This window comes from Pseudophryne corroboree (genome assembly GCF_028390025.1).
Source record: "Pseudophryne corroboree isolate aPseCor3 chromosome 3 unlocalized genomic scaffold, aPseCor3.hap2 SUPER_3_unloc_2, whole genome shotgun sequence".
NCBI classification, from domain to species: domain Eukaryota; kingdom Metazoa; phylum Chordata; class Amphibia; order Anura; family Myobatrachidae; genus Pseudophryne; species Pseudophryne corroboree.
In genome coordinates this window covers 4,176,487-4,204,213 of record NW_026967508.1, presented here as the reverse complement: position 1 = coordinate 4,204,213, position 27,727 = coordinate 4,176,487, and the positions used below count along the sequence as shown (strand labels likewise).

Sequence of the window (27,727 nt, the reverse complement as noted above, 5' to 3'; positions counted from 1 at the left end):
CCTCTGCCTCTCATACCAAAAGTACTGAGAATCATAAGAAGGAGAGGAGTAAGAACTATGGCCCTCATTCCGAGTTGTTCGCTCGGTATTTTTCATCGCATCGCAGTGAGAATTATCTTAGTGCGCATGCGTAATGTTCGCACTGCGCATGCTCCAAGTAACTTTACTAAGAAGATAGTATTTTTACTCACGGCTTTTTCATCGCTCCGGCGATCGCATTGTGATTGACAGGAAATGGGTGTTACTGGGCGGATGTACGGCGTTTTAGGGGCGTGTGGCTGGAAACGCTACCGTTTCCGGAAAAAACGCAGGCGTGTCTGGAGAAACGGTGGGAGTGCTTGGGCGAACGCTGGGTGTGTTTATGACGTCAGCCGGGACCGAAAAGCACTGAATTGATCGCACAGGCAGAGTAAGTCTGGAGTTACTCTAAAACTGCTAACTCGTTTTTGATCGCAATATTGCGCATACATCGGTCGCACATTTAAGAAGTTTAGATTCACTCCCAGTAGGCGGCGGCTTAGCGTGTGTAACTCTGCTGAAATCGCCTTGCGAGCGAACAACTCGGAATGAGGGCCTATACTCGTGGTTCCGGATTGGCCAAGAAGGACTTGGTATCCGGAACTTCAAGAGATGCTCACGGACGAACCGTGGCCTCTACCTCTAAGAAAGGACCTGCTCCAGCAGGGGCCTTGTCTGTTCTAAGACTTACCGCGGCTGCGTTTGACGGCATGGCGGTTGAACGCCGGATCCTGAAGGAAAAAGGCATTCCAGATGAAGTCATCCCTACCCTGGTCAAGGCCAGGAAGGACGTAACCGCAAAACATTATCACCGCATTTGGCGAAAATATGTTGCGTGGGGTGAGGCCAAGAAGGCCCCTACAGAGGAATTTCAACTGGGTCGTTTCCTCAATTTCCTGCAAACAGGACTGTCTATGGGCCTAAAATTAGGGTCCATTAAGGTTCAAATTTCGGCCCTGTCGATTTTCTTCCAAAAAGAACTGGCTTCAGTGCCTGAAGTTTAGACATTTGTAAAAGGGGTACTGCATATACAGCCTCCTTTTGTGCCTCCAGTGGCACCTTGGGATCTCAATGTTGTGTTGAGTTTCCTAAAGTCACATTGGTTTGAACCACTCACCACTGTGGACTTAAAATATCTCATGGAAGTGACGAGTTAGCCCTGGCTTCAGCCAGGCGTGTGTCAGAATTGGCGGCTTTATCATATAAAAGCCCTTACTTAATATTTCATTCTGACAGGGCAGAATTGAGGACTTGTCCTCAATTTCTACCTAAGGTGGTTTCTGCATTTCACATGAACCAACCTATTGTGGTACCTGCGGCTACTAAGGACTTGGAGGATTCCAAGTTGCTTGACGTGGTCAGGGCCCTGAAAATATATGTTTCCAGGACGGCTGGAGTCAGAAAATCTGACTCGCTGTTTATCCTGTATGCACCCAACAAACTGGGTGCTCCTGCTTCTAAGCAGACGATTGCTCGTTGGATTTGTAGTACAAGTCGGCTTGCACATTCTGTGGCAGGCCTGCCACAGCCAAAAATCTTATAATGCCCACTCCACAAGGAAGGTGGGCTCATCTTGGGCAGCTGCCCGAGGGGTCTCGGCTTTACAACTTTGCCGAGCAGTTACTTGGTCAGGAGCAAATACGTTTGTAAAATTCTACAAATTTGATACCCTGGCTGAGGAGGACCTGGAGTTCTCTCATTCGGTGCTGCAGAGTCATCCGCACTCTCCCGCCCGTTTGGGAGCTTTGGTATAATCCCCATGGTCCTTACGGAGTTCCCAGCATCCACTAGGACGTCAGAGAAAATAAGAATTTACTTACCGATAATTCTATTTCTCGTAGTCCGTAGTGGATGCTGGGCGCCCATCCCAAGTGCGGATTGTCTGCAATACTGGTACATAATTATGGTTACCAAAAAATTCGGGTTATTGTTGTAGTGAGCCATCTTTTCTAGAGGCTCCTCTATTTTCATGCTGTTAACTGGGTTCAGATCACAAGTTGTACAGTGTGATTGGTGTGGCTGGTATGAGTCTTACCCGGGATTCAATATCCTTCCTTATTGTGTACGCTCGTCCGGGCACAGTATCCTAACTGAGGCTTGGAGGAGGGTCATAGGGGGAGGAGCCAGTGCACACCAGGTGATCCTAAAGCTTTCTTTAGATGTGCCCAGTCTCCTGCGGAGCCGCTATTCCCCATGGTCCTTACGGAGTTCCCAGCATCCACTACGGACTACGAGAAATAGAATTATCGGTAAGTAAATTCTTATTTTTTCCCCCATCAGAAGAATTAAATGAAGTGTGTGAAGAAGCGTGGGCTTTCCCTGATAAAAAATTGGTAATTCCTAAGAAGTTACTAATGGCGTTCCCTTTACCGCCAGAGGATAGGTCACGTTGGGAAACACCTCCTAGGGTGGATAAAGCGCTCACACGTTTGTCTAAAAAGGTGGCACTACCGTCTCCGGATACGGCCGCCCTCAAGGAACCTGCTGATAGAAAGCAGGAGGCGATCCTGAAGTCTGTATACACACACTCAGGCATTATACTTAGACCAGCTATTGCGTCAGCATGGATGTGCAGTGCTGCCGCTGCGTGGTCAGATAACCTGTCAGAAAATATTGACACACTAGACAGACACTATTCTGCTAACCATAGAGCATATCAAAGACTCAGTCTTATACATGAGAGATGCACAGAGGGAGATTTGCCGGCTGGCATCTAAAGTAAGTGCATTGTCCATTTTTGCTAGGAGAGGCTTATGGACTCGGCAGTGGACAGGGGATGCAGATTCAAAAAGGCACATGGAAGTTTTGCCTTGTAAGGGTGAGGAGTTATTTGGGGATGACCTCTCGGACCTAGTTTCCACAGCAACATCTGGGAAGTCAGCATTTTTACCCCATGTTCCCTCACAGCCTAAGAAGGCGCCGTTTTATCAGGTTCAGTCCTTTCGGACCCAGAAAAACAGGCGTGGAAAAGGCGGGTCTTTTCTGTCCAGAGGCAGAGGTAGGGGAAAAAGGCTGCAACAAACAGCAGGTTCCCAGGAGCAAAAGTCCTCCCCCGCTTCTACTTCCAAGTCCACCGCATGACGGTGGGGCTCCACAGGCGGAGCCAGGTACGGTCGGGGGCCGCCTCAAGAATTTCAGCTATCAGTGGGCTCGCTCACAGGTGGATCCCTGGATCCTTCAAATAGTATCTCAGGGGTACAAACGGGAATTCGAGGCGTCTCCACCCCACCGGTTCCTAAAATCTGCCTTGCAGATTGCTCCCTCAGACAGGGAGGCGGTGCTAGCGGCAATTCACAAGCTGTATTCCCAGCAGGTGGTAATCAAGGTGCCCCTACTTCAACAAGGCCGGGGTTACTATTCCACACTATTTGTGGTACCGAAACCGGACGGTTCGGTGAGACCAATTTGAAATTTGAAATCCTTGAACACATACATAAAAAAATTCAAGTTCAAGATGGAATCGCTCAGGGCGGTTATTGCAAGTCTGGACGAGGGGGATTACATGGTATCCCTGGACATCAAAGATGCTTACCTGCATGTCCCCATTTACCATCCTCACCAGGAGTACCTCAGATTTGTGGTACAGGATTGCCATTACCAATTCCAGACGTTGCCATTTGGACTGTCTACGGCACCGAGGGTGTTTACCAAGGTAATGGCGGAAATGACGATACTCCTTCGAAAAAAAGGAGTTTTAATTATCCCGTACTTGGACGATCTCCTAATAAAAGCGAGGTCCAAGGATCAGTTGTTGGTAGGAGTAGCACTATCTCAGGAGGTGCTGCACCAGCACAGTTGGATTCTGAATATTCCAAAATCACAGCTGGTTCCGACGACACGTCTACTGTTCCTGGGTATGATTCTGGATACAGTCCAGAAAAAAGTGTTTCTCCCGGAGGAGAAAGCCAAGGAGCTGTCATCTCTAATCAGAGACCTCCTGAAACCAAAACAGGTATCGGTGCATCACTGCACGCGGGACCTGGGAAAGATGGTAACTTCTTACGAAGCAATTCCTTACGGCAGGTTCCATGCCAGAATCTTTCAGTGGGACCTGCTGGACCAATGGTCCGGATCGCATCTCCAAATGCATCGCTTAATAGCCCTGTCTCCAAGAACCAGGGTGTCTCTGCTGTGGTGGCTGCAGAGGGCTCATCTTCTAGAGGGCCACAGATTCGGTATACAGGACTGGGTCCTGGTGACCACGGAAGCCAGCCTTCGAGGCTGGGGGGCAGTCACACAGGGAAGAAACTTCCAAGGACTGTGGTCGAGTCAAGAGACTTCCCTACACATAAATATTCTGGAACTAAGGGCCATTTACAATGCCCTAAGTCAGGCAAAATCCCTGCTTCTACATCAGCCGGTACTGATCCAATCAGACAACATCACGGCAGTCGCCCATGTAAATCGACAGGGCGGCACAAGAGCAGGATGGCAATGGCAGAAGCCACAAGGATTCTCCGTTGGGCGGAAAATCATGTACTAGCACTGTCAGCAGTGTTCATCCCGGGAGTGGACAACTGGGAAGCAGACTTTCTCAGCAGACACGACCTCCACCCGGGAGAGTGGGGACTTCATCCAGAAGTCTTCCAAATGATTGTAAATCAATGGGAACGGCCACAGGTGGACATGATGGCGTCCCGCCTAAACAAAAAACTAGAGAGATATTGCGCCAGGTCAAGGGACCCTCAGGCGATCGCTGTGGACGCTCTAGTGACACCGTGGGTGTACCAGTCAGTTTATGTGTTCCCTCCTCTGCCTCTCATACCAAAGGTATTGAGAATAATAAAAAAACGAGGAGTAAGAACAATACTCGTGGTTCCGGATTGGCCACGACGAGCGTGGTACCCGAAACTTCAAGAGATGATCTCAGAGGACCCATGGCCTCTGCCGCTCAGACAGGACCTGCTGCAGCAGGGGCCTTGTCTATTCCAAGACTTACCGCGGCTGCGTTTGACGGCATGGCGGTTGAACTCCGGATCCTGAAGGAAAAGGGCATTCTCGAGGAAGTCATTCCTACGCTGATTAAAGCCAGGAAAGATGTAACTGCAAAGCATTATCACCGCATATGGCGGAAATATGTTGCTTGGTGTGAGGCCAAAAAGGCCCCAACAGAGGAATTTCAACTAGGTCGATTTCTGCACTTCCTACAAGCAGGAGTGACTATGGGCCTGAAATTAGGCTCCATTAAGGTACCGATCTCGGCTCTGTCGATTTTCTTCCAGAAAGAACTAGCTTCACTGCCTGAAGTTCAGACGTTTGTGAAGGGAGTGCTGCATATTCAGCCCCCGTTTGAGCCTCCAGTGGCACCTTGGGATCTCAACGTGGTGTTGAGTTTCTTAAAATCTCATTGGTTTGAGCCACTTAAAACCGTGGATCTAAAATATCTCACGTGGAAAGTGGTCATGTTATTGGCCTTGGCTTCGGCCAGGCGTGTGTCAGAATTGGCGGCTTTGTCGTGTAAAAGCCCTTATCTGATTTTCCATATGGATAGGGCAGAATTGAGGACTCGTCCCCAGTTTCTCCCTAAGGTGGTATCAGCTTTTCACTCGAACCAACCTATTGTGGTGCCTGCGGCTACTAGGGACTTGGAGGAGTCCAAGTTACTGGACGTAGTCAGGGCCTTGAAAATTTATGTTTCCAGGACGGCTAGAGTCAGGAAAACTGACTCGCTATTTATCCTGTGTGCACCCAACAAGCTGGGTGCTCCTGCTTCTAAGCAGACTATTGCTCGCTGGATCTGTAACACGATTCAGCAGGCGCATTCTGCGGCTGGACTGCCGCATCCTAAATCAGTAAAAGCCCATTCCACAAGGAAGGTGGGCTCATCTTGGGCGGCTGCCCGAGGGGTCTCGGCTTTACAACTTTGCCGAGCTGCTACTTGGTCAGGGGCAAACACGTTTGAAAAATTCTACAAATTTGATACCCTGGCTGAGGAGGACCTTGAGTTCTCTCATTCAGTGCTGCAGAGTCATCCGCACTCTCCCGCCCGTTTGGGAGCTTTGGTATAATCCCCATGGTTCTTTCGGAGTTCCCAGCATCCACTAGGACGTCAGAGAAAATAAGATTTTACTCACCGGTAAATCTATTTCTCGTAGTACGTAGTGGATGCTGGGCGCCCATGCCAAGTGCGGATTGTCTGCAATACTTGTACATAGTTATTGTTAACTAAAGGGTTATTGTTGAGCCATCTGTTGAGAGGCTCAGTTGTTTTCATACTGTAAACTGGGTATAGTATCACGAGTTATACGGTGTGATTGGTGTGACTGGTATGAGTCTTACCCGGGATTTATAAATCCTTCCTTATTGTGTACGCTCGTCCGGGCACAGTGTCCTAACTGAGGCTTGGAGGAGGGTCATAGTGGGAGGAGCCAGTGCACACCAGGTGACCTAAAGCTTTCTTTAGTTGTGCCCAGTCTCCTGCGGAGCCGCTATTCCCCATGGTACTTTCGGAGTTCCCAGCATCCACTACGGACTACGAGAAATAGATTTACCGGTGAGTAAAATCTTATTTGGTCAAGGTCTTGGCTAATCGTAACATTTAGGGCCGGATGTAATGCCATCCCTGTTGGCCAGAGGTGCGGGTTGCCCGTCACACTTGGACATTTTTTAATGCGCCAGTTATTTACAATACATAGGGGGTCATTCCAACCCGATCGCTCGCTGCAGTTTATCGCAGAGATTGGGTAGGAACTGCGTCATTGCCTGATTGACAGGCAGAGGCGGTCGCAGGGCGGGAGGGGGCAGCACGACGGTGTTTGGCCATCCTTATGGGGGTGCAGTCCGGCAAACGAAGGTGTGGCCAGACCGTGGGGAGGGGGGGGGGGGGGGGGGGGTGGTGGCCGTGCGACATCACACGCAGCCGCTGCGACGATCAACTCCCGGCCAACTGCAGGAGCTGCGCTGGCCGGGAGTTACTCCACTAGTACATAAACATGGCCGCTGTGCGATGCTTCTGTACTTGTGCTGTGGGCGGACTGTATCCCTCTCCTATAACTATAACTCCCTCTCCTTACACTCAGACCTATATCATGGGTTCACTCCTGTGTGACTTTTCTGATGTTTAGTAAGTACTGAATTGCATGTAAAGCATTTCCCGCATTCAGAGCAAGAATACGGTCTCTCTCCGGTGTGACGTCTCTGATGTATAACAAGTTCTGCATTACTTTTAAACCCTTTCCCACATTCCGAGCAAGAATACGGTCTCTCTCCGGTGTGACGTCTCTGATGTATAACAAGTTCTGCATTACTTTTAAACCCTTTCCCACATTCCGAGCAAGAATACGGTCTCTCTCCGGTGTGACGTCTCTGATGTATAACAAGTTCTGCATTACTTTTAAACCCTTTCCCACATTCCGAGCAAGAATACGGTCTCTCTCCGGTGTGACGTCTCTGATGTATAACAAGTTCTGCATTACTTTTAAACCCTTTCCCACATTCCGAGCAAGAATACGGTCTCTCTCCGGTGTGACGTCTCTGATGTAGAACAAGTTCTGCATTACTTCTAAACCATTTCCCACATTCTGAGCAAGAATACGGTCTCTCTCCGGTGTGACGTCTCTGATGTATAACAAGTTCTGCATTACTTTTAAACCCTTTCCCACATTCCGAGCAAGAATACGGTCTCTCTCCTGTGTGACGTCTCTGATGTATAACAAGTTCTGATTTAATTGAAAAACCTCTCTCACATTCAGAGCAGGAATATGGGTATGCTCCTGTGTGAATCATCTGATGTCTAACAAGTAGAGACTTTACTTCAAACCCTTTCCCACATTCCGAGCAAGAAAATGGTATCTCACCTGTATGAAATCTCTGATGCCTAACAAGCTCTGGAAAACTTCTATACCCTTCCCCACATTCTGAGCAAGAATATGGTCTCTCTCCGGTGTGACGTCTCTGATGTACAACAAGTTGTGAATTACGTGTAAAGCATTTCCCACATTCAGAGCAAGAATACGGTCTCTCTCCGGTGTGAAGACTCTGATGTCTAACAAGATGTGGAAGACGTGTAAAACATTTCCCACACTCAGAGCAGGAATATGGTCTCTGCCCCGTGTGACTTTTCTGATGTCGAGCAAGATCTGATTTCCGTGTAAAAGATTTCCCACAAGCAGAGCAGGAAAATGGTTTCTCTCCAGTATGCATTCTCTGATGTCTAACAAGTTCTGAATTACTTATACACACTGTCTCACATTCCGAGCAAGAATATAGTCTCTCACCTGTGTGACTTCTCTGATGTCTAACAAGTAGTGATTTAATTGGAAAACATTTCTCGCATTCCAAGCAAGAATAAGGTCTCTCACCTGTGTGACTTCTCTGATGTATAACAAGTTCTGATTTATATCTAAAACATTTCTTACATTCAGAGCAGGAATATGGCCTCTCACCTGTGTGACTTCTCTGATGTATAACAAGTTCTGATTTCACTGTAAAACATTTCTCACATTCAGAGCAGGAATATGGCCTCTCACCTGTGTGACTTCTCTGATGTATAACAAGTTTTGATTTACATGTAAAACATTTCCCACATTCCGAGCAAGAAAACGGTCTCTTAACTGTATGAATTCTCTGATGTCGAGAAAGTTCTGATTTCACTGTAAAACATTTCTCACATTCAGAGCAGGAATATGGCCTCTCACCTGTGTGACTTCTCTGATGTATAACAAGTTTTGATTTACATGTAAAACATTTCTTACATTCAGAGCAGGAATATGGGGATGCTCCTGTATGAATCATCTGATGTCTAACAAGATGTGAATTTACGTTAAAACATTTCCCACATTCTGAGCAAGAATAAGGTCTCTCACCTGTGTGACTTCTCTGATGTATAACAAGTTCTGATTTACATCTAAAACATTTCTTACATTCAGAGCAGGAATATGGGGATGCTCCTGTATGAATCATCTGATGTCTAACAAGATATGAATTTACTTTAAAACATTTCCCACATTCTGAGCAAGAAAACAGTTTTTCATCTGTATGAATCATCTGATGTACAAGAAGTTCTGAATTACTTCTAAACCCTTTCCCACATTCTGAGCAGGAATATGGTGGCTCTCCTGTGTGACTCCTCTGATGTATAACAAGGTCTGAATTAAGAGTAAAACATTTTTCACATCCAGAGCAAGACGCATTTGTAATGCAGTTGCTTTTTAGATGAGTAGATATTTTCTGTGTATGATCTGCGGCTGTATACATGTCAGTATGTGTGAGGTCTCCATCACATGAGACTGATTCCTCCTTTATATCAGTAGATGGATCTTTAGAGGAGTCTGTGGGTAAAAATATAGGAGGTTAGTCATTCAATGTAATTGTCCAATTCACTCCATGTGCTAACCAGCCCTTTCCTGGTGTACAGCCATACATCTGAATCTGTGAGGCCTGAGACACTCATCGAAATGTGCACCAGCCCTACGGTAGGTGCAAATTCTTCATCTGAGCAGGGTTAGCTGGTTTAAACCAAATGTTTTTTTTGTTTGTTTTTTTAAACACATTCTATTTTTTTTATCATGCTGTGACCACAGGCACGGTGCCGTGACTTCTTAAAAAAAGCCTATTACCTGTATAATGGAATCCCCCTGGTATTATTCCACATTCTTGTTGCTTGGATCTTCATTTGAGTGAGCTGAACCAATGCAGTAAATTCACACACAACAGAGAAATAGGTAAGATGGGAGGGTGAACCAGATCAGAGAGGTACTAAATCTTCCTAGCATCAGCTAAGACTCCACAAACTCCTCCCCAACAATCCTAAAGTACAGGAGAAAACCATAACTAATATTCTCATTTTCACTTATCTCGGAGTGTAATTTGTATATGTTTTAATATATTTAGTCTACCTACATATATTCAGATGAAATAGGAATAATAAGCAGTAAAAACTAAGAATTTACTCACCGGTAATTCTATTTCTCGTAGTCCGTAGTGGATGCTGGGTACTCCGTAAGGACCATGGGGGGTATAGACGGGCTCCGCAGGAGACTGGGCACTCTTAAAAGAAAGATTAGGTACTATATCTGGTGTGCACTGGCTCCTCCCTCTATGCCCCTCCTCCAGACCTCAGTTAGGGAAACTGTGCCCGGAAGAGCTGACATTACTAGGAAAGGATTTGGAATCCAGGGTAAGACTCATACCAGCCACACCGTACAATTCGTGATAACTATACCCAGTTAACAGTATGAAAGAAGAATGAGCCTCATTAACAGATGGCTCAAAACAATAACCCTTTTGTTAAGCAATAACTATATACATGTATTGCAGAGAGTCCGCACTTGGGACGGGCTCCCAGCATCCACTACGGACTACGAGAAATAGAATTACCGGTGAGTAAATTCTTATTTTCTCTGACGTCCTAGTGGATGCTGGGTACTCCGTAAGGACCATGGGGATTATACCAAAGCTCCCAAACGGGCGGGAGAGTGCGGATGACTCTGCAGCACCGAATGAGCAAACTCAAGGTCCTCCTCAGCCAGGGTATCAAACTTGTAGAATTTTGCAAAAGTGTTTGAACCCGACCAAGTAGCAGCTCGGCAAAGATGTAAAGCCGAGACCCCTCGGGCAGCCGCCCAAGAAGAGCCCACCTTCCTCGTGAACTGGGCTTTTACGGATTTAGGATGCGGCAGGCCAGCCGCAGAATGAGCAAGCTGAATCGTGTTACAGATCCAGCGAGCAATAATCTGCTTTGAAGCAGGAGCACCCTGCTTGTTGGGTGCATGCAGGATAAATAGCGAGTCAGTTTTCCTGACTCCAGCCGTCCTGGAAACATAGATTTTCAGAGCCCAGACTACGTCCAGCAACTTGGAATCCTCCAAGTCTCGATTAGCCGCAGGCACAACAATAGGTTGGTTCAAATGAAACGCTGATACCACCTTATGAAGGAATTGAGGACGAGTCCTCAATTCTGCCCTGTCCATATGGAAAATCAGATATGGGCTTTTATACGACAAAGCCGCCAATTCTGACACCTGCCTGGCCGAAGCCAAGGCCAACAGCATGACCACCTTCCACGCGAGATATTTTAACTCCACGGTCTTAAGTGGCTCAAACCAATGTGATTTTAGGAAATCCAACACCACGTTGAGATCCCAAGGTGCCACCAGAGGCACAAAAGGGGGCTGAATATGCAGCACTCCCTTAACAAACGTCTGAACTTCAGGCAGTGAAGCCAGTTCTTTTTGAAAGAAAATAGATAGGGCCGAAATCTGGACTTTAATGGATCACAATTTTTGGCCCATAGTCACTCCTGACTGTAGGAAGTGCAGAAATCGACCCAGATGAAATTCCTCTGTTGGGGCCTTTCTGGCCTCACACCAAGCAACATATTTTCGCCATATGCGGTGATAATGTTTTGCTGTCACGTCCTTCCTAGCTTTTATCAGTGTAGGAAAGACTTCCTCTGGAATGCCCTTTTCCCTTAGGATCCGGCGTTCAACCGCCATGCCGTCAAACGCAGGCGTGGTAAGTCTTGGAACAGACAGGGTCCCTGCTGCAGCAGGTCCTGTCGGAGCGGCAGAGGCCATGGGTCCTCTGAGATCATTTCTTGAAGTTCCGGGTACCAAGTTCTTCTTGGCCAGTCCGGAACGATGAGTATAGTCCTTACTCCTCTCTTTCTTATTATCCTCAGTACCTTGGGTATGAGAGGAAGAGGAGGGAACACATAAACCGACTGGTACACCCAAGGTATCACTAAAGCGTCCACAGCTATCGCCTGAGGGTCCCCTTGACCTGGCACAATATCTTTTTAGCTTTTTGTTGAGGCGGGATGCCATCATGTCCACATGTGGTCGTTCCCAACGGTTTACAATCAGCTTGAAGACTTCTGGATGAAGTCCCCACTCTCCCGGGTGGAGGTCGTGTCTGCTGAGGAAGGCTTCCTAGTTATCTACTCCCCGAATGAACACTGCTGACCGTGCTAGCACGTGATTCTTCGCCCATCGAAGAATCCTTGTGGCTTCTGCCATTGCCATCCTGCTTCTGTGCCGCCCTATCGATTTACATGGGCGACTGCCGTGATGTTGTCTGACTGAATCAGCACCGGTTGGTTTTGAAGCAGGGATTCTGCTTGACTCAGGGCATTGTAAATGGCCCATAGCTCCAGAATATTTATGTGTAGGGAAGTTTCCTGACTCAACCATTGTCCTTGGAATTTTCTTTCCTGAGTGACTGCCCCCCAACCTCGGAGGCTTGCATCCGTGGTCACCAGGACCCAGTCCTGTATGCCGAATCTGCGGCCTTCGAGAAGATGAGCAATCTGCAGCCACCACAGCAGAGACACCCTGGCCCTCGGGGACAGGGTGATCAACCGATGCATTTGAAGATGCGATCCGGACCACTTGTCCAATAGATCCCACTGGAAGATCCTTGCATGGAACCTGCCGAAGGGAATCGCTTCGTAAGAAGCTACCATCTTTCCCAGGATTCGCGTGCAGTGATGCACCGACACTTGTTTTGGTTTCAGGAGGTCCCTGACCAGAGATGATAATTCCTGGGCCTTCTCCTCCGGGAGAAACACCTTCTTCTGTTCTGTGTCTAGAATCATACCCAGGAACAGCAGACGCGTCGCAGGAATCAGCTGTGACTTTGGGATATTCAGAATCCAGCCGTGCTGATGCAGCACTTCCTGAGATAGTGCTACGCTGATTAGCAACTGCTCTTTGGACCTCGCCTTTATCAGGAGATCGTCCAAGTACGGGATAATTATAACTCCCTTCTTTCGAAGGAGTATCATCATTTCGGCCATTACCTTGGTAAATACCCTCGGTGCCGTGGACAGACCAAACGGCAACGTCTGGAATTGGTAATGACAGTCCTGTAGCACAAACCTTAGGTACTCCTAGTGAGGTGGGTAAATGGGAACATGTAGGTATGCATCCTTGATGTCCAATGACACTATAAAATCCCCCTCTTCCAGGCTTGCAATAACCGCCCTGAGCGATTCCATCTTGAACTTGAACTTCCTTATATAAGTGTTCAAGGATTTTAAATTTAGGATGGGTCTCACGAACTGTCTGGTTTCGGTACCACAAACAATGTGGAATAGTAACCCCGCCCCTGTTGAAGGGGGGTACCTTGATTATCACCTGCTGGAGGTACAGCTTGTGAATAGCTGCCAGTACTACCTCCCTTTCTTTGGGAGCAGCCGGTAAGGCTGATTTGAGGTAACGGCGAGGGGGAGTGGCCTCGAACTCCAGCTTGTATCCCTGAGATACCACTTGCAGAACCCAGAGATCCACCTGTGAGAGAACCTACTGGTCGCTGAAGTTCCGGAGACGCGCCCCCACCGCACCTGGCTCCGCCTGTGGAGCCCCAGCGTCATGCGGAGGACTTAGAGGAAGCGGGGGAGGATATTTGTTCCTGGGAACTGGCTGTCTGGTGCAGCTTTTTCCATTTTCCCTTGCCTCTGGGCAGAAAGGAAGCGCCTCTGACTCGCTTGCCTTTTTGGGGCCGAAAGGACTGTACCTGATAATACGGTGCTTTCTTAGGCTGTGAGGAAACCCGAGGTAAAAATGTCGACTTCCCAGCTGTTGTTGTGGAATACGAGGTCAGAGAGACCATCCCCAAACAATTCCTCACCCTTATAAAGGCAAAACCTCCATGTGCCTTTTAGAATCAGCATCACCTGTCCACTGCCGAGTCCATAATACTCTTCTGGCAGAAATGGACATTGCATTAATTCTAGATGCCAGCCGGCAAATATCCCTCTGTGCATCTCTCATATATAAGACTACGTCTTTAATATGCTCTATGGTTAGCAAAATAGTATCCCTGTCTAGGGTATCAATATTATCTGACAGGGTATCGGACCAAGCTGCTGCAGCACTACACATCCATGCTGAAGCAATTGCAGGTCTCAGCATAGTACCTGAGTGTGTATATACAGACTTCAGGATAGCCTCCTGCTTTCTATCAGCAGGCTCCTTTAAGGCGGCCGTATCCTGAGACGGCAGTGCCACCTTTTTTGACAAGCGTGTGAGCGCCTTATTCACCCTAGGGGTTGTCTCCCAACGCAACCTGTCCTCTGGCGGGAAAGGGTACGCCATCAGTAACTTTTTAGAAATCACTAGTTTCTTATCGGGGGAACCCAACGCTTCTTCACACGCTTCATTCAACTGATGGGGGAAAAACCACTAGTTGCTTTTCCTCCCCAAACAGAATACCCTTTTTAGTGGTACTTGGGTTAATGTCAGAAATGTGCAACACATTTTTCATTGCCGTAATCATGCAACGGATGGCCCTTGTGGATTGTACATTAGTCTGATCCTCGTCGACACTGGAGTCAGACTCCGTGTCGACATCTGTGTCTGCCATCTGAGGTAGCGGGCGTTTTTGAGCCCCTGATGGCCTCTGAGACGCCTGGGCAGGCACGGGCTGAGAAGCCGGCTGTCCCACAGCTATTATGTCATCGAACCTTTTATGCAAGGAGTTGACACTGTCGTTTAATACCTTCCACATATCCACCCACTCTGGTGTTGGCCCCGCAGGGGGTGACATCACACTTATCGGCACCTGCTCCGCCTCCACATAAGTTTCCTCATCAAACATGTCGACACAGCCGTACCGACACACCGCACACACACAGGGAATGCTCTGACTGAGGACAGGACCCCACCAAGTCCTTTGGGGAGACAGAGAGAGACTATGCCAGCACACACCACAGCGCTATATAATGCAGGGATGCACACTATACAGAGTGATTTTTCCCCTATAGCAGCTTATATACACAGTTATGCGCCTAAATTTATGTGCCCCCCTCTCTCTTTTACCCTAGAAGTCTGGAACTGCAGGGGAGAGCCTGGGGAGCGTCCTTCCAGCGGAGCTGTGAAGAGAAAATGGCGCTGGTGTGCTGAGGAAGACAGCCCCGCCCCTTTCTCGGCAGACTTCTCCCGCTTTTTTATATGCGTTATGGTGGGGGATTATGCACATATACAGTATATTGGCTGTATTATGTGCTATTTAGCCATGTAAGGTACTCTAATTGCTGCCTGCTAGCTGCAAGCAGGTAGGTTTGCTTCTCTCCCCTCAGTCCCTCGTAGCAGTGAGTCTGTTGCCAGCAGATCTCACTGAAAATAAAAAACCTAACAAATACTTTCTTTCTAGGAAGCTCAGGAGAGCCCCTAGAGTGCATCCAGCTCTGGCCGGGCACAGATACTAACTGAGGTCTGGAGGAGGGGCATAGAGGGAGGAGCCAGTGCACACCAGATATAGTACCTAATCTTTCTTTTAAGAGTGCCCAGTCTCCTGCGGAGCCCGTCTATACCCCCCATGGTCCTTACGGAGTACCCAGCATCCACTAGGACGTCAGAGAAAATGGTTTTATTGAAAGATGTAACATTAACCCTTTCAGTGGTAACTTTTTTGAATTTTGTCACGCCTCCCAAGATTGTTTTTTATATTTTTTACCTGTTGCCAGGGGTTTCATTTGCATTGCCAGGGGTTTTACACACTAGGTGTCATACTCTTTGACAGGGTTTTCATGCACTAAGGGGGTCATTCCGAGTTGATCGTAGCTGTGCTAAATTTAGCACAGCTACGATCATATTCGCAGACATGCGGGAGGACGCCCAGCACAGGGCTAGTCCGCCCCGCATGTCTATCTGCCCTTCACCAGTCAAGTAAAAAAGCATTGCACAGCGGCGATGATTTTGTACTTGTTGAGTAACTTCCGGCCAGCGCAGCTCCTGCGGCTGCCCGGGAGTTGCCCGTCGCATCGGCTGCATGTGACGTCACGAAGCCGCTACGGCCCGCCCCCCGAATGGTCTGGCCACGCCCCCACATGGTCCAGCCACGCCCCCATAATGGCCCCGCCCACCCACTGCCTGTCAATCAGGCAGAGGTGATCGATAGGGAACGACGGCCTTTGCCCATTCGGCATGCTGCGGCGCCGGCGCATGCGCAGTTACGAACCGATCGCTGCGATAAACTGCAGCAAGCAATCGGGTCGGAATGACCCCCCTAAGATCCATGCTCGTTGGCAAGGGGAAAGCTAGTTGCCGAGGGGATGCTCGTTGCAAAGGAATGCGTACACACTAGGCTGTTTTATAATTCCGATGCGTTGGATCATGTCGTGCAGTGTATGCCTTAATGCAAAAAAAGAAAAAGAAAAACTACTTTCAAGTAAAAAAGAATATATGATTCTCATACGTCCTAGAAGATGCTGGGGTCCAATTTAGTACCATGGGGTGTAGACTGGTCCCTTGGGAGCCATGGGCACTTTAAGAGTTTAAATAGTGTGGGCTGGCTCCTCCCTCTATGCTCACTCCCGCAGCACTGCCGCCACCCCCTAACAGAGCCAGAAGATACGGTGGTGAGTAGGATGCCAACGCCCCGGTAAGCGAGGAGCCGGTAAGAATGGCGGCATTAGGGTGGGAGCGCAGCACTGATGCTGCGCTCTGGAAGGCTCAGAGGTACGTGTGCGGTGCTGTGAGGGGCGTCCTGGGCCAGCGCAATACCCTAAAAACTGGTCACAGAAAGCTACAGGGGCTTGTACTACTGTTAGCTGCAGTTTCACCTCAAGCCAGTATAATACCATAAGTGTGGGAAGGCGCGCCATTACAGTGGGCGGGGCTTGTCCTCAGAGAGGATCCAGCACTCACCAGCGCCATTTTCTCCCTGCAGATCACACACAGAGACACTGACAGGGAGCGCTGCCCTCCACATAACTCCAGCTATCCTGTGCGGTACCAGGGGTTATAGAAGGGAGGGAGCGTGTTTTGTTAACTGTTTGAAGTTACTCCAGTCAGCGCCAGGCATTTATCATATAACTGCCTACTGGGGCGCTGTGTGTGTTGGCTCCTCATATTCTGTGTCTCTCTGAAATACTCTGTGGGGAAACGGTCTCTACATTTTTGTGTGTGTGTCCTGTGCTGCAGAGTGTTTCTCTTCTCCAGAGGAGTCTATTCCATGTACTCAGGAATGCAATATACTGTCTCAGCCTTCTGAAACCGAACCACCGGAATTAGATTCTCTGGATAGAAGGGACATTGAAATGTTTTTACGTCACATACAGGATTCTGTAGTTTTCATGGTGGAGGCCATGAAGGACCTGGGTCATCTGAATGCAAGGACGTCTTCCATGGCTGTCTCGGCACGCAGGGGTCTCTGGCTACGCCAATGGTCTGGGGATGAGGAATCCAAGAAAAGCGTGGAGAACCTACCCTTCACAGGTCAGGCTCTGTTTGGGGAGGCATTGGATGCGTGGATTTCCACGGCAACCACAGGTAAGTCAACCTTTCTTCCCTCAGCCACCCCACCGACGAGAATCTTTTCTTACGTCTACAATGCAGTCCTTTCGGACTGCAAAAGGTTAAAAAGGCCAAGTTCCACTTTCTTCAGAGGTGGTCGAGGGAAATCCAGAAAACCTGCATCAACAGGTTCCCAGGAACAGAAGCCTGGTTATGCTTCCTCAAAATCGTCAGCATGACGGTGGATCTCCCAGCCTGGAGATCGGGCAGATGGGAGCATGACTGAGAAATTTCAGTCACGTCTGGGCGTCATCAGGCCTGGACCCCTGGGTGCAAGATATTGTGTCCCAGGGGTACAGACTGGAGTTTCAAGAACTCCCACCTCACAGATTCTTCAAATCAGGCGTACCAGCTTTGCTGACAGAAAGGACTATCCTACAGGAAGCCATTCAAAAATTGGAAAAGGCAAATGTCATTGTTCCAGGTCCACATCATCTGAAAAAATAAGATTTTAAACCTACCGATAAATATTTTTCTCCTAGTTCGTAGAGGATGCTGGGGACTCTGTAAGGACCATGGGGTATAGATGGGCTCCACAGAAGACATGGGCACTTTAAGACCTTTTAATGGTTGTGAGCTGGCTCCTCCCTCTATGCCCCTCCTCCAGACCTCAGTTATAGGAACTGTGCCCAGAGGAGATGGACATTTTGAGGAAAGGATTTTGTTAATTAAGGGTGAGATACATACCAGCTCACACCACAACACACCGTACAACCTGGGATATAACTAAACCAGTAAACAGTATGAACAAATAAGATCAGCAACAGGTTGATCTGAACTGCAACACAACCCTTGTGTAGACTTATCAATAACTATGTACAAGTACTGCAGATTTATTCCGCACTGGGACGGGCGCCCAGCATCCTCTACGGACTAGGAGAAAAAGATTTACTGATAGGTTTAAAATCTTATTTTCTCTTACGTCCTAAAGGATGCTGGGCACTCCGTAAGGACCATGGGGTTTATACCAAAGCTCCAGACCGGGCGGGAGAGTGCGAATGACTCTGCAGCACCGATTGAGCAAAAAAAGAGAGGTCCTCATCAGCCAGGGTATCAAACTTATAGAATTTAGCAAAAGTGTTTGAACCCGACCAAGTAGCTGCTCGGCAAAGCTGTTATGCCGAGAGGCCTATGGCAGCCGCCCAAGAAGAGCCCACCTTCCTAGTGGAATGGGCCTTTACCGATTTTGGTAACGACAATCCAGCCGTAGAAGGGGCCTGCTGAATTGTGTTAAAGATCCAGCGTGCGATAGTCTGCTTGGAAGCAGGAGCACCAACCTTGTTGGCTGCATATAGGATACACAGAGCCTCCGTTTTCCTAATACGAGACGTTCTGGCTACATAGATTTTTAAAGCCATGACTACATCAAGGTACTTGGAATCCTCCACCGGCACTACAATAGGTTGGTTCATGTGAAACGACGAAACCACCTTAGGTAGAAATTGTGGACGAGTTCTCAATTCTGCTCTATCCACATGGAAAATCAGATAGGGGCTCTTGTAAGACAAGGCCGCCAATTCTGACAGCCTCCCTGCAGATGCCAAGGCCAATAACATGACCACTTTCCAAGCGAGAAATTTTAACTCAACAGTTTGAAGTGGTTCAAACCAATGTGATTTAAGGAACTGTAACACCACGTTAAGGTCCCACTGTGCCACTGGGGGCACAAAAGGAGGTTGGATGTGCAGTACTCCTTTCACAAAAGTCTGCACTTCTAGAAGAGAGGACAGTTCCTTCTGAAAAAATATTGATAAGGCCGAAATATGCACCTTAATGGAGCCTAACTTTAGGCCCATATCCAGCCCCGCCTGTAGAAAATGGAGAAAACGACCCAGCTGAAAACCTCCGTAGGAGCATTCTTGGATTCACACCAAGACACATAATTCCTCCAGATACGGTGATAATGTTTCACCGTTACCTCCTTCCTAGCTTTAAGCAGAGTAGGGATGACCTCTCCTGGAATACCTTTCCTAGCTAGGATTTGGTGTTCAACCGCCATGCTGTCAAACGTAACCGCGGTAAGTCTTGGAACACACACAGCCCCTGTTGTAACAGGTCCTCTCTTAGAGGAAGAGGCCAAGGATCTTCTGTGAGCATTACCTGAAGATCTGGAAACCAGGCCCTTCGAGGCCAGTCTGGAACAATGAGTATCGTTTGAACTCTTGTTCTTCTTATGATCCTCAATATCTTTGGGATGAGTGGAAGTGGAGGGAACACATAGACCGACTGATAAACCCACGGTGTCACTAGTGCGTCTACTGCTATTGCTTGAGGGTCCCTCGACCTGGAACAATACGTCCGAAGCTTTTTGTTGAGGCGTGACGCCATCATGTCTATTCGAGGGAGTCCCCAACCGTTTGTCACTTCTGCAAAGACCTCTTGATGAAGCCCCCACTCTCCTGGATGGAGATCGTGTCTGCTGAGGAAGTCTGCTTCCCAGTTGTCCACTCCCGGGATGAAAACAGCTGACAGAGCGCTTACATGATTTTCTGCCCAGCGAAGAATCCTGGTGGCCTCCGCCATCGCTGCTCTGCTTCTTGTTCCGCACTGGCGGTTTACATGTGCCACGGCTGTGATGTTATCTGACTGGATCAGTACAGGTAGGTTGCGAAGAAGATGCTCCGCCTGTCTCAGGCCGTTGTATATGGCCCTCAATTCCAGCAAATTTATGTGCAGACAAGCCTCCTGGCTTGACCATATTCCCTGAAAATGTTTTCCTTGTGTGACCGCTCCCCAGCCTCGGATGCTCACATCCGTGGTCACCAGAACCCAATCCTGGATTCCGAACCTGCGACCCTCTAGGAAGTGAGCACTGTGGAGCCACCACAGGAGATATCCTGGCCCTGGGGGACAGGCTTATCATCCGATGCATTTGGAGATGGGACCCTGACCATTTGTCCAGTAGGTCCCACTGAAATGTTCTTGCATGGAACCTGCCAAACGGAATGGCCTCGTAGGCCGCCACCATCTTTCCCGACACTCGAGTGCATTGATGAATCGACACTCTTTTTGGTTTCAGCAGATCCCTGACCATGTTCTGGAGTTCCAGAGCTTTTTCCATTGGGTCCAGAATCATGCCCAAAAACGACATTCGAGTTGTCGGCATCAACTGCGACTTTGGCAAATTTAATAGCCAGCCATGTTGTAGTACCCTCAGAGAGAGTGCCACGCTTTTCAGTAACTGGTCTCTTGATCTCGCCTTTATCAGGAGATTGTCCAAGTACGGGATAATTGTGACACCTTGCTTGCGCAGGAGCACCATCATTTCCGCCATTACCTTGGTGAAAATCCTCGGGGCCATGGAAAGCCCAACCGGCAACGTTTGAAATTGGTAATGACAATCCTGCACAGCGACTCTGAGGAACGCCTGATGAGGAGGATATATGGGGACATGAAGGTATGCTTCCTTTATGTCTAGTGACACCATAAAATCCCCCCCGTCCAGACTGGAAATCACTGCCCGGAGAGATTCCATCTTGAATTTGAATCTTTTCAAATACAGGTTTAGGGATTTTAGGTTCAGAATTGGTCTGACCGAGCCGTCTGGCTTCGGGACCACAAATAGAGTTGAATAAAACCCCTTTCCCTGTTGCAACAGGGGAACCGTGATAATCACTTGCTGTTGACACAGCTTTTGTATCGCAGCTGAAACTATTTCTCTCCCTGGGAGAGAAGCTGGTAAGGCAGATTTGAAAAATCGGTGTGGAGGCACGTCTTTGAACTCCAGTCTGTATCCTTGGGTTACAATTTCTAGCACCCAAGGATCCAAGAGTTCGAATGAATCCAGACCTGGCTGAAGACGTGCCCCCACCGGTGCGGACTCCCGCAGCGGAGCCCCAGCGTCATGCAGTGGATTTGGTAGAGGCCGGAGAGGACTTCTGCTCCTGGGAACTAGCCGCAGCTGGGTGTTATTTTCCCTCTACCCTTGCCTCTGGCGATGAAGGATGATCCATTTATGAGACCGAAAGGACTGCATCTGGTATGGAGGCATTTTCTTTTGCCGTGGGGGAACAAAAGGCAAAAAGAAGACTTACCCGCGGTAGCTGTGGAAACCAGGTCCGCGAGGCCGTCCCCAAACAAAAGTTCACCCATGTACGGCAAGGCCTCCATAAGTCTCTTGGAGTCAGCATCACTAGTCCATTGACAGGTCCACAACGCCCTCCTAGCTGAAATTGCCATGGCATTGGCCCTTGATCCCAAGAGGCCAATATCTCTCGCAGCCTCCCTTAGGTATAACGCTGCGTCCTTGATGTGACCCAATGTCAACAATACACCCTCCCTGTCGAGGGTGTCCATGACAGATGACAAGTTATCTGCCCATCCTGCAATCGCACTACTCACCAATTCCGACGCTACCGCCGGTCTGAGCAGGGTTCCCGTAGTTGCATAAAATAGATTTCAAGGTAGTTTCCTGCCTGCGATCCGCAAGATCCTTTAGTGTCGCCGTGTTTGGAGACGGTAGAGCCACCTTTTTGGATAAACGCGTCAAAGCCTTATCTACCGTGGGTGACGATTCCCACCGTAACCTGCCCTGTGAGAGGAAAGGATACGCCATAACAATTCTCTTAGGAATCTGCAGTCTTTTGTCTGGAGTTTCCCAAGCTTTTTCAAATAGAGCGTTCAGCTCATGGGATGGGGGAAATGTTACCTCAGGTTTCTTCTCCTTAAACATACAGACCCGTGTGTCAGTCACAGAAGGGTCCTCTGTGATATGTAATACATCTTTTATTGCAATAATCATGTACTGAATACTCTTGGCCACCCTTGGGTGTAACCGAGCGTCATCATAGTCGACACTGGAGTCAGAATCCGTGTCGGTATCAGTGTCTACTATCTGGGTAAAGGGACGTTTCTAGGACCCTGATGGGTTCTCTGACATTAATATCCATGGATTGTCTCCATGCTTGGTTCTGGGACTCAGATTTGTCCAACCTTTTATGTAATAAAGCCACACTTGCATTCAAAACATTCCACATGTCTACCCAATCAGCAGTCGGCGGTGCCGACGGAGCTACTATTACATTCTGCTCCGCATCCTTTCTGGAAGAGCCTTCCGCCTCAGACATGTCGACACACACGTATTGACACCCCCACACACACTGGGATATAGGGGACAGACCCACAGTAAGGTCCTTTAGAGAGAGACAGAGAGGGAGTTTGCCAGCTCACACCCAGCGCCACTGCAGTCTGAAATATTAATAATGTCCCAGACCTGTAAGCGCTTTTTGTATCACACTATCACCAAATTAATGTGCCCCCCCCCCCCCCTCCCTGATTTGCACCCTGTTACTTGTATACAGCGGTGAAGGGAGTCCGGGAGCAGCGTCTCTGCAGCAAGCTGTGGAGAAAATGGATCTGGTTAGAGCTGAGGGACTAAGCTCCGCCTCCCTCGATGGCACGCTTCGGTCCCGCTAATTTTTATACTGGCGGGGGTCTGTATATACTGCCCATGCAGTACCTATGCGTGCCAGTGAACGTTTATGAGGTAATTATTGCTGCTCAGGGCGCCCTCCCTGCACCCTTGCTGTGCCTCGTGTATGTGTGTGTGTGTGTGTGTGTGTGAGCAATGGCGCGCTGCGCGGTACCTCACGAAGATCTGAAGTCTTCTGCTGCCTTTGAAGTCTTCTTGCTTCTCATACTCACCCGGCTTCTATCTTCCGGCTCTGTGAGGAGGACGGCGGCGCGGTTCTGAAACGAACAGCTAGGCGTACCAAGTGCTGCGACCCTCTGGAGCTAATGGTGTCCAGTAGCCTAAGAAGCAGAGCCTATCAGTAAAGTAGGTCTGCTTCTCTCTCTCCTCAGTCCCACGAAGCAGGGAGCCTGTTGCCAGCAGTGCTCTCTGAAAATAAAAAACCTAACAAAGTCTTTTTCCAGAGAAACTCAGTAGAGCTCCCCTAGTGTGCGACCAGTCTCCTCTGGGTACAGAATCTAACCGAGGTCTGGAGGAGGGGCATAGAGGGAGGAGCCAGTTCACACCCATTAAAAGGTCTTAAAGTGCCCATGTCTCCTGCGGAGCCCGTCTATACCCCATGGTCCTTACGGAGTCCCCAGCATCCTCTAGGACGTAAGAGAAACATGGGTTACTACTCAAACCTATTTGTGGTACTGAAACCGGATGGTTCGGCGACACCAATATTGAACCTAAAATCTTTAAACCCCTATTTGGAAGGAATTCAAGTTCAAAATGGAGTCTCTGAGAGCGGTCATCTCAAGTCAGGAGGAAGTGGAATTCCTGGTATCCCTAGATATAAAGGATGCATAACTTCACATTCCGATTTGGCCGCCACACCAGGCTTATCTCAGATTTGCTCTGTTACTATCAGTTACAGGCACTGCCATTTGGCCTCCCCACGGCACAGAGAGTGTTCACCAAAGTAATGGCAGAAATTATGCTACTCCTCCGCAAGCAGAGAGTGAACATAATTCCATATCTGGACGATCTACTGATAAAAGCATCTTCCAGGGAGAAAATGTTACAGAACATTGCTCTCACAACTCGAGTACTCCGGGATCATGGCTGGATCCTGAATCTTCCAAAGTCACATTTGGAGCAGACAAGGAGATTGTCTTTTCTAGGGATCATCCTCGACACGGAAGTGCAGGTGTTTCTACCGGTGGAGAAAGCGTTGGTGATACAATCAATGGTCCGGGATGTCTTGAAGCCAACCTGGGTATCGGTTCATCAGTGCATTCGCCTTCTGGGGAAGATGGTTGCCTCTTACGAGGCTCTACAGTACGGAAGATTTCATGCACGGTCCTTCCAACTGGATCTCCTGGACAAATGGTCGGGGTCTCTACTTCACATGCACCAGAGGATACGTCTGTCTCCGAAAGCCAGACTCTCGCTCCTCTGGTGGCTGCAAACCTCTCACCTACTAGAGGGCCGCAGGTTCGGGATTCAGAATTGGATTCTTCTAACCACGGATGCAAGTCTCAGAGGTTGGGGAGCAGTCGCCCAAGGGGAAACCTTCCAGGGAAGGTGGTCAAGTCTGGAAACCATTCTTCCAATAAACATTCTGGAACTACCGCCTGTAGAAGACCGTTGTACATGGCCCTTAGTTCCAGAATGCACATCTTCTGCAAGATCGTGCCATTCAGGTTCAGTCGGACAATGTCACAGCGGTGTCCTACATAAAACAGGCAGGGCGGAACGAAGAGCAGAGCTGCAATGTCAGAGGTAACAAGAATCATCCTCTGGGAGGAAAGACACGCAGCGGCGCTGTCAGCAATCTTCATTCCAGGAGTGGACAACTGGGAAGCGGACTTCCTCAGCAGACACGATCTATATCCGGGGGAGTGGGGCCTACACCCAGAGGTGTTTGCAGAGGTGACAAGTCTTTGGGGCTTACCTCAAATAGACATGATGGCCTCACGCCTCAACAAGAAGCTTCGGCTGTACTGTTCCAGGTCGAGGGATCCACAGGCAGTGGCAGTGCACGCCCTGGTAACTCCGTGGGTGTTCAAGTCAGTGTACGTATTCCCTCCACTCCTGCTCATCCCAAGGATTCTCAAACTAATCAAAAGAACAAGAGTTCAGGCGATCCTCATTGCTCCGGGCTGGGCAAGAAGGGCTTGGTACGCGGATCTTCTGGAGTTACTACTGGAAGATCCGAGTCCTCTTTGAGAGGACCTTCTGCAACAGGGGCCGTTCGCTTATCAAGACTTACAATGGCTATGTTTGACAGCATGGAGGTTGAACACCAGATCTTAGCTCGGAAGGGCATTCCGAACAAGGTTATTCCTACCCTGATACGGGCTAGGAAGAGAGTAACGTCAAGACCTTACCATAGGATTTGGAAAAAGTATGTGTCTTGGTGTGAATCCAAGAAGTTTCCTACGATGGAATTTCAACGTGGGCGGTTTCTCCTCTCCCTGCAAGCAGGAATGGATGTGGGCCTGCGCTCCATAAAAGTCCAGATTTCGGCCTTGTCCATTTTCTTCCAGAATATCAATTGGCTGCCCTTCCTGAGGTTCAGACTTTCTTGAAAGGGGTTCTGCACATCCAACCTCCCTTTGTGCCGCCTACGGAACCTTGGGATATTAACGTGGTGCTGCAGTTCCTGCAATCGGATTGGTTCGAACCTTTACAGGAGGCTGAAGTCAAGTTTCTTACTTGGAAGGCTGTCACACTGTTGGCATTGGCATCTGCTAGACGTGTGTCAGAATTGGGGTCATTGTCCTGCAAGAGCCCCTACTTGATTTTCCATGAAGATAGAGCTGACCTCAGGACGCATCAGCAGTTTCTACCAAAGGTTGTGTCGGCTATTCATATCAACCAACCTATTGTGGTGCCAGTGGCTACTGACTCCTCAATTACCTCAAAGTCCTTGGATGTTGTGAGGGCTTTGAAGATTCATGTGAAGAGAACTTCTCGTCACAGAAAGTCAGATTGTCTGTTTGTCCTTTATGATCCCAACAAGATTGTGTGTCCTGCTTCTAAGCAGATGATTTCTCGCTGGATCAGGTTCACTATCCAGCATGCTTATTCTACGGCAGGATTGCCGCGTCCAAAATCGGATAAGGCCCACTCTACTCATAAAGTGGGTTCTGCCTGGGTGGCTGCCCGGGGTGTCTCTGCTTTACAACTTTGCCGAGCAGCTATTTGGTCTGGGTCGAACACGTTTGCAAAGTTTTACAAGTTCGATACTTTGGCCTCTGAGGACCTTAAGTTTGGTCAATCTGTTCTGCAGGAGCCTCCGCGCTCTCCCTCCCGTACTGGGAGCTTTGGTATATCCCCATGTTACTAATGTGGACCACAGCATCCTCTAGGACATATGAGAAAATAGGATTTTAATAACCCACCGGTAAATCCATTTCTCGTAGTCCGTAGAGGATGCTGGGCGCTCTCCCAGCGCTTCATTTTCCTGCAGTTGTTACTTGGTTCAGTACTGCCTTGTTACTTGGTTAAGTAATGTTGTTCAGCGGTTGTTGACTTGTTTCAAGCTAGTTAGCTTGGTTGTCTGTTATGTGTGAGCTGGTGTGAATCTCACCACTATCTGTGTATTTCCTTCTCTCGAAGTATGTCGCCTCGGGCACTATTTCTAGACTGGGTCTGGTAGGAGGGGCATAGAGGGAGGAGCCAGCCCAGACTATTAAACTCTTAAAGTGCCCATGGCTCCCAAAGGACCTGTCTATACCCCATGTTACTAATGTGGACCCCAGCATCCTCTACGGACTACGCAAAAAGGATTTACCGGTAGGTAATTAAAATCCTATTTTTTTCCCAACCCCGCATCTATGATTTACTATGTAATCAGTGGAACATCTCTGTACGCAACCACCTTTAGCAACACACCCATAAAATGCTACCTGTACGTGCATCTTTTTATTCACGCCCCACCCCGTGTTACAGTTCACATTTTCCAGACCACCTAGCAGGTGCACAGGTGTATTCATTACTCACACATCTTAAAAGATCCACAGGTGGAGCTAGTTACATCACTTGTGATTCTGTGAGGAGATCTGGAAAGCGTTAACTGTTGGTAACTCTCTAGGACTGGAGTTGGCTACCCCTGCTCTATATCCTACTGGTAATGGTTGGATAACTACATTATTTTATTTTATAATTGTTTAACTCCTAAACCAGGTTATTGCCTTAACCCACTAATTGTTGTGTGCTTACTATAGTGGTGCTCCAAAGTTTGTGAACCCTTCAGAATTTTCTACATTTCTGCTGAAATTTGGACTAAAACTACCTCAGATTTTCAGTCCTAAAACTAGATAAAGAGAACCAAATCAAATGAAACAAAGAAATGAGACGTGCTCATTTTTATATTGAGGAATGATCCAATATCACATATCTATAAGGGGCATAAGTATGTGAACCTTTGCTTTCAGTATTTGCTTTCAATAACTACATCTGTTTCCAGTAATTGTTGATTAGTCCTGATCATCAGCTTGGAGGAATTATACCCCATTCCTCTGCAAAACAGCTTTACCTCTGTTATGTTGCTCGCTTCAGGTCATTCCACATCATTTCGATTGGATTAAGGTCAGGACCTTGACTTGGCCAATCCAAAACTTTACATTTATTCTTCTTTAACCCTTCATTGGTCAAATGACTTGTGTACTTGCTGTATGACCCACGTTCTCCTGAGATACAGCTCATGGACCTTTAGAATATTCTGGTATAATTCAAAATTCATTGTCACATCAATGATGGCAAGTGATCCTGGGTCAGATGCAGCAAAACAGGCCCAAACCATGATACCACCAGCACCACCGTGTTTATGAGGTGTTTATGCTGGAATGCAGTGTTCTCCTATCTCCAAACATAACACTTCTCATTTAAGCCAAAGAGCTCTATTGTGGAATCATCTGTCCACAAAACATTGTTCCAATAGCCTTCTGGATTGTGCAGGTGATCTTTAACAAACTGCAGATGGGCAGCAATGTTTCTTTTTGGAGGGCAGCCGATTTCTGTTTGCAATCCTGCCATGCACACAGAATTGTTGTTAAGTGGTCTCATTAAC

General features: G+C 48.3%; 1 protein-coding gene across 2 annotated transcripts in view; it reads right to left on the bottom strand.

Moving 5' to 3' along the window:
- Positions 1 to 6,412: 6,412 nt before the first annotated feature.
- The window catches only part of LOC134983604 (zinc finger protein 268-like), a 34,606-nt gene continuing 13,291 nt past the window's right edge, over positions 6,413 to 27,727 (bottom strand). The window contains exons 2-3 of one of the 2 annotated variants that reach the window (XM_063949273.1): positions 9,576 to 9,640; positions 6,413 to 9,287 (exon numbers count right to left, since the gene is read on the bottom strand). In XM_063949273.1, the coding sequence (XP_063805343.1) occupies positions 7,045 to 9,213 (2,169 nt within the window). In that variant the 5' untranslated portion in view covers positions 9,214 to 9,287; positions 9,576 to 9,640 and the 3' untranslated portion in view covers positions 6,413 to 7,044. The remainder of the gene's footprint in view (positions 9,288 to 9,575; positions 9,641 to 27,727) is intronic. The other variant, XM_063949272.1, reaches the window with a different exon arrangement.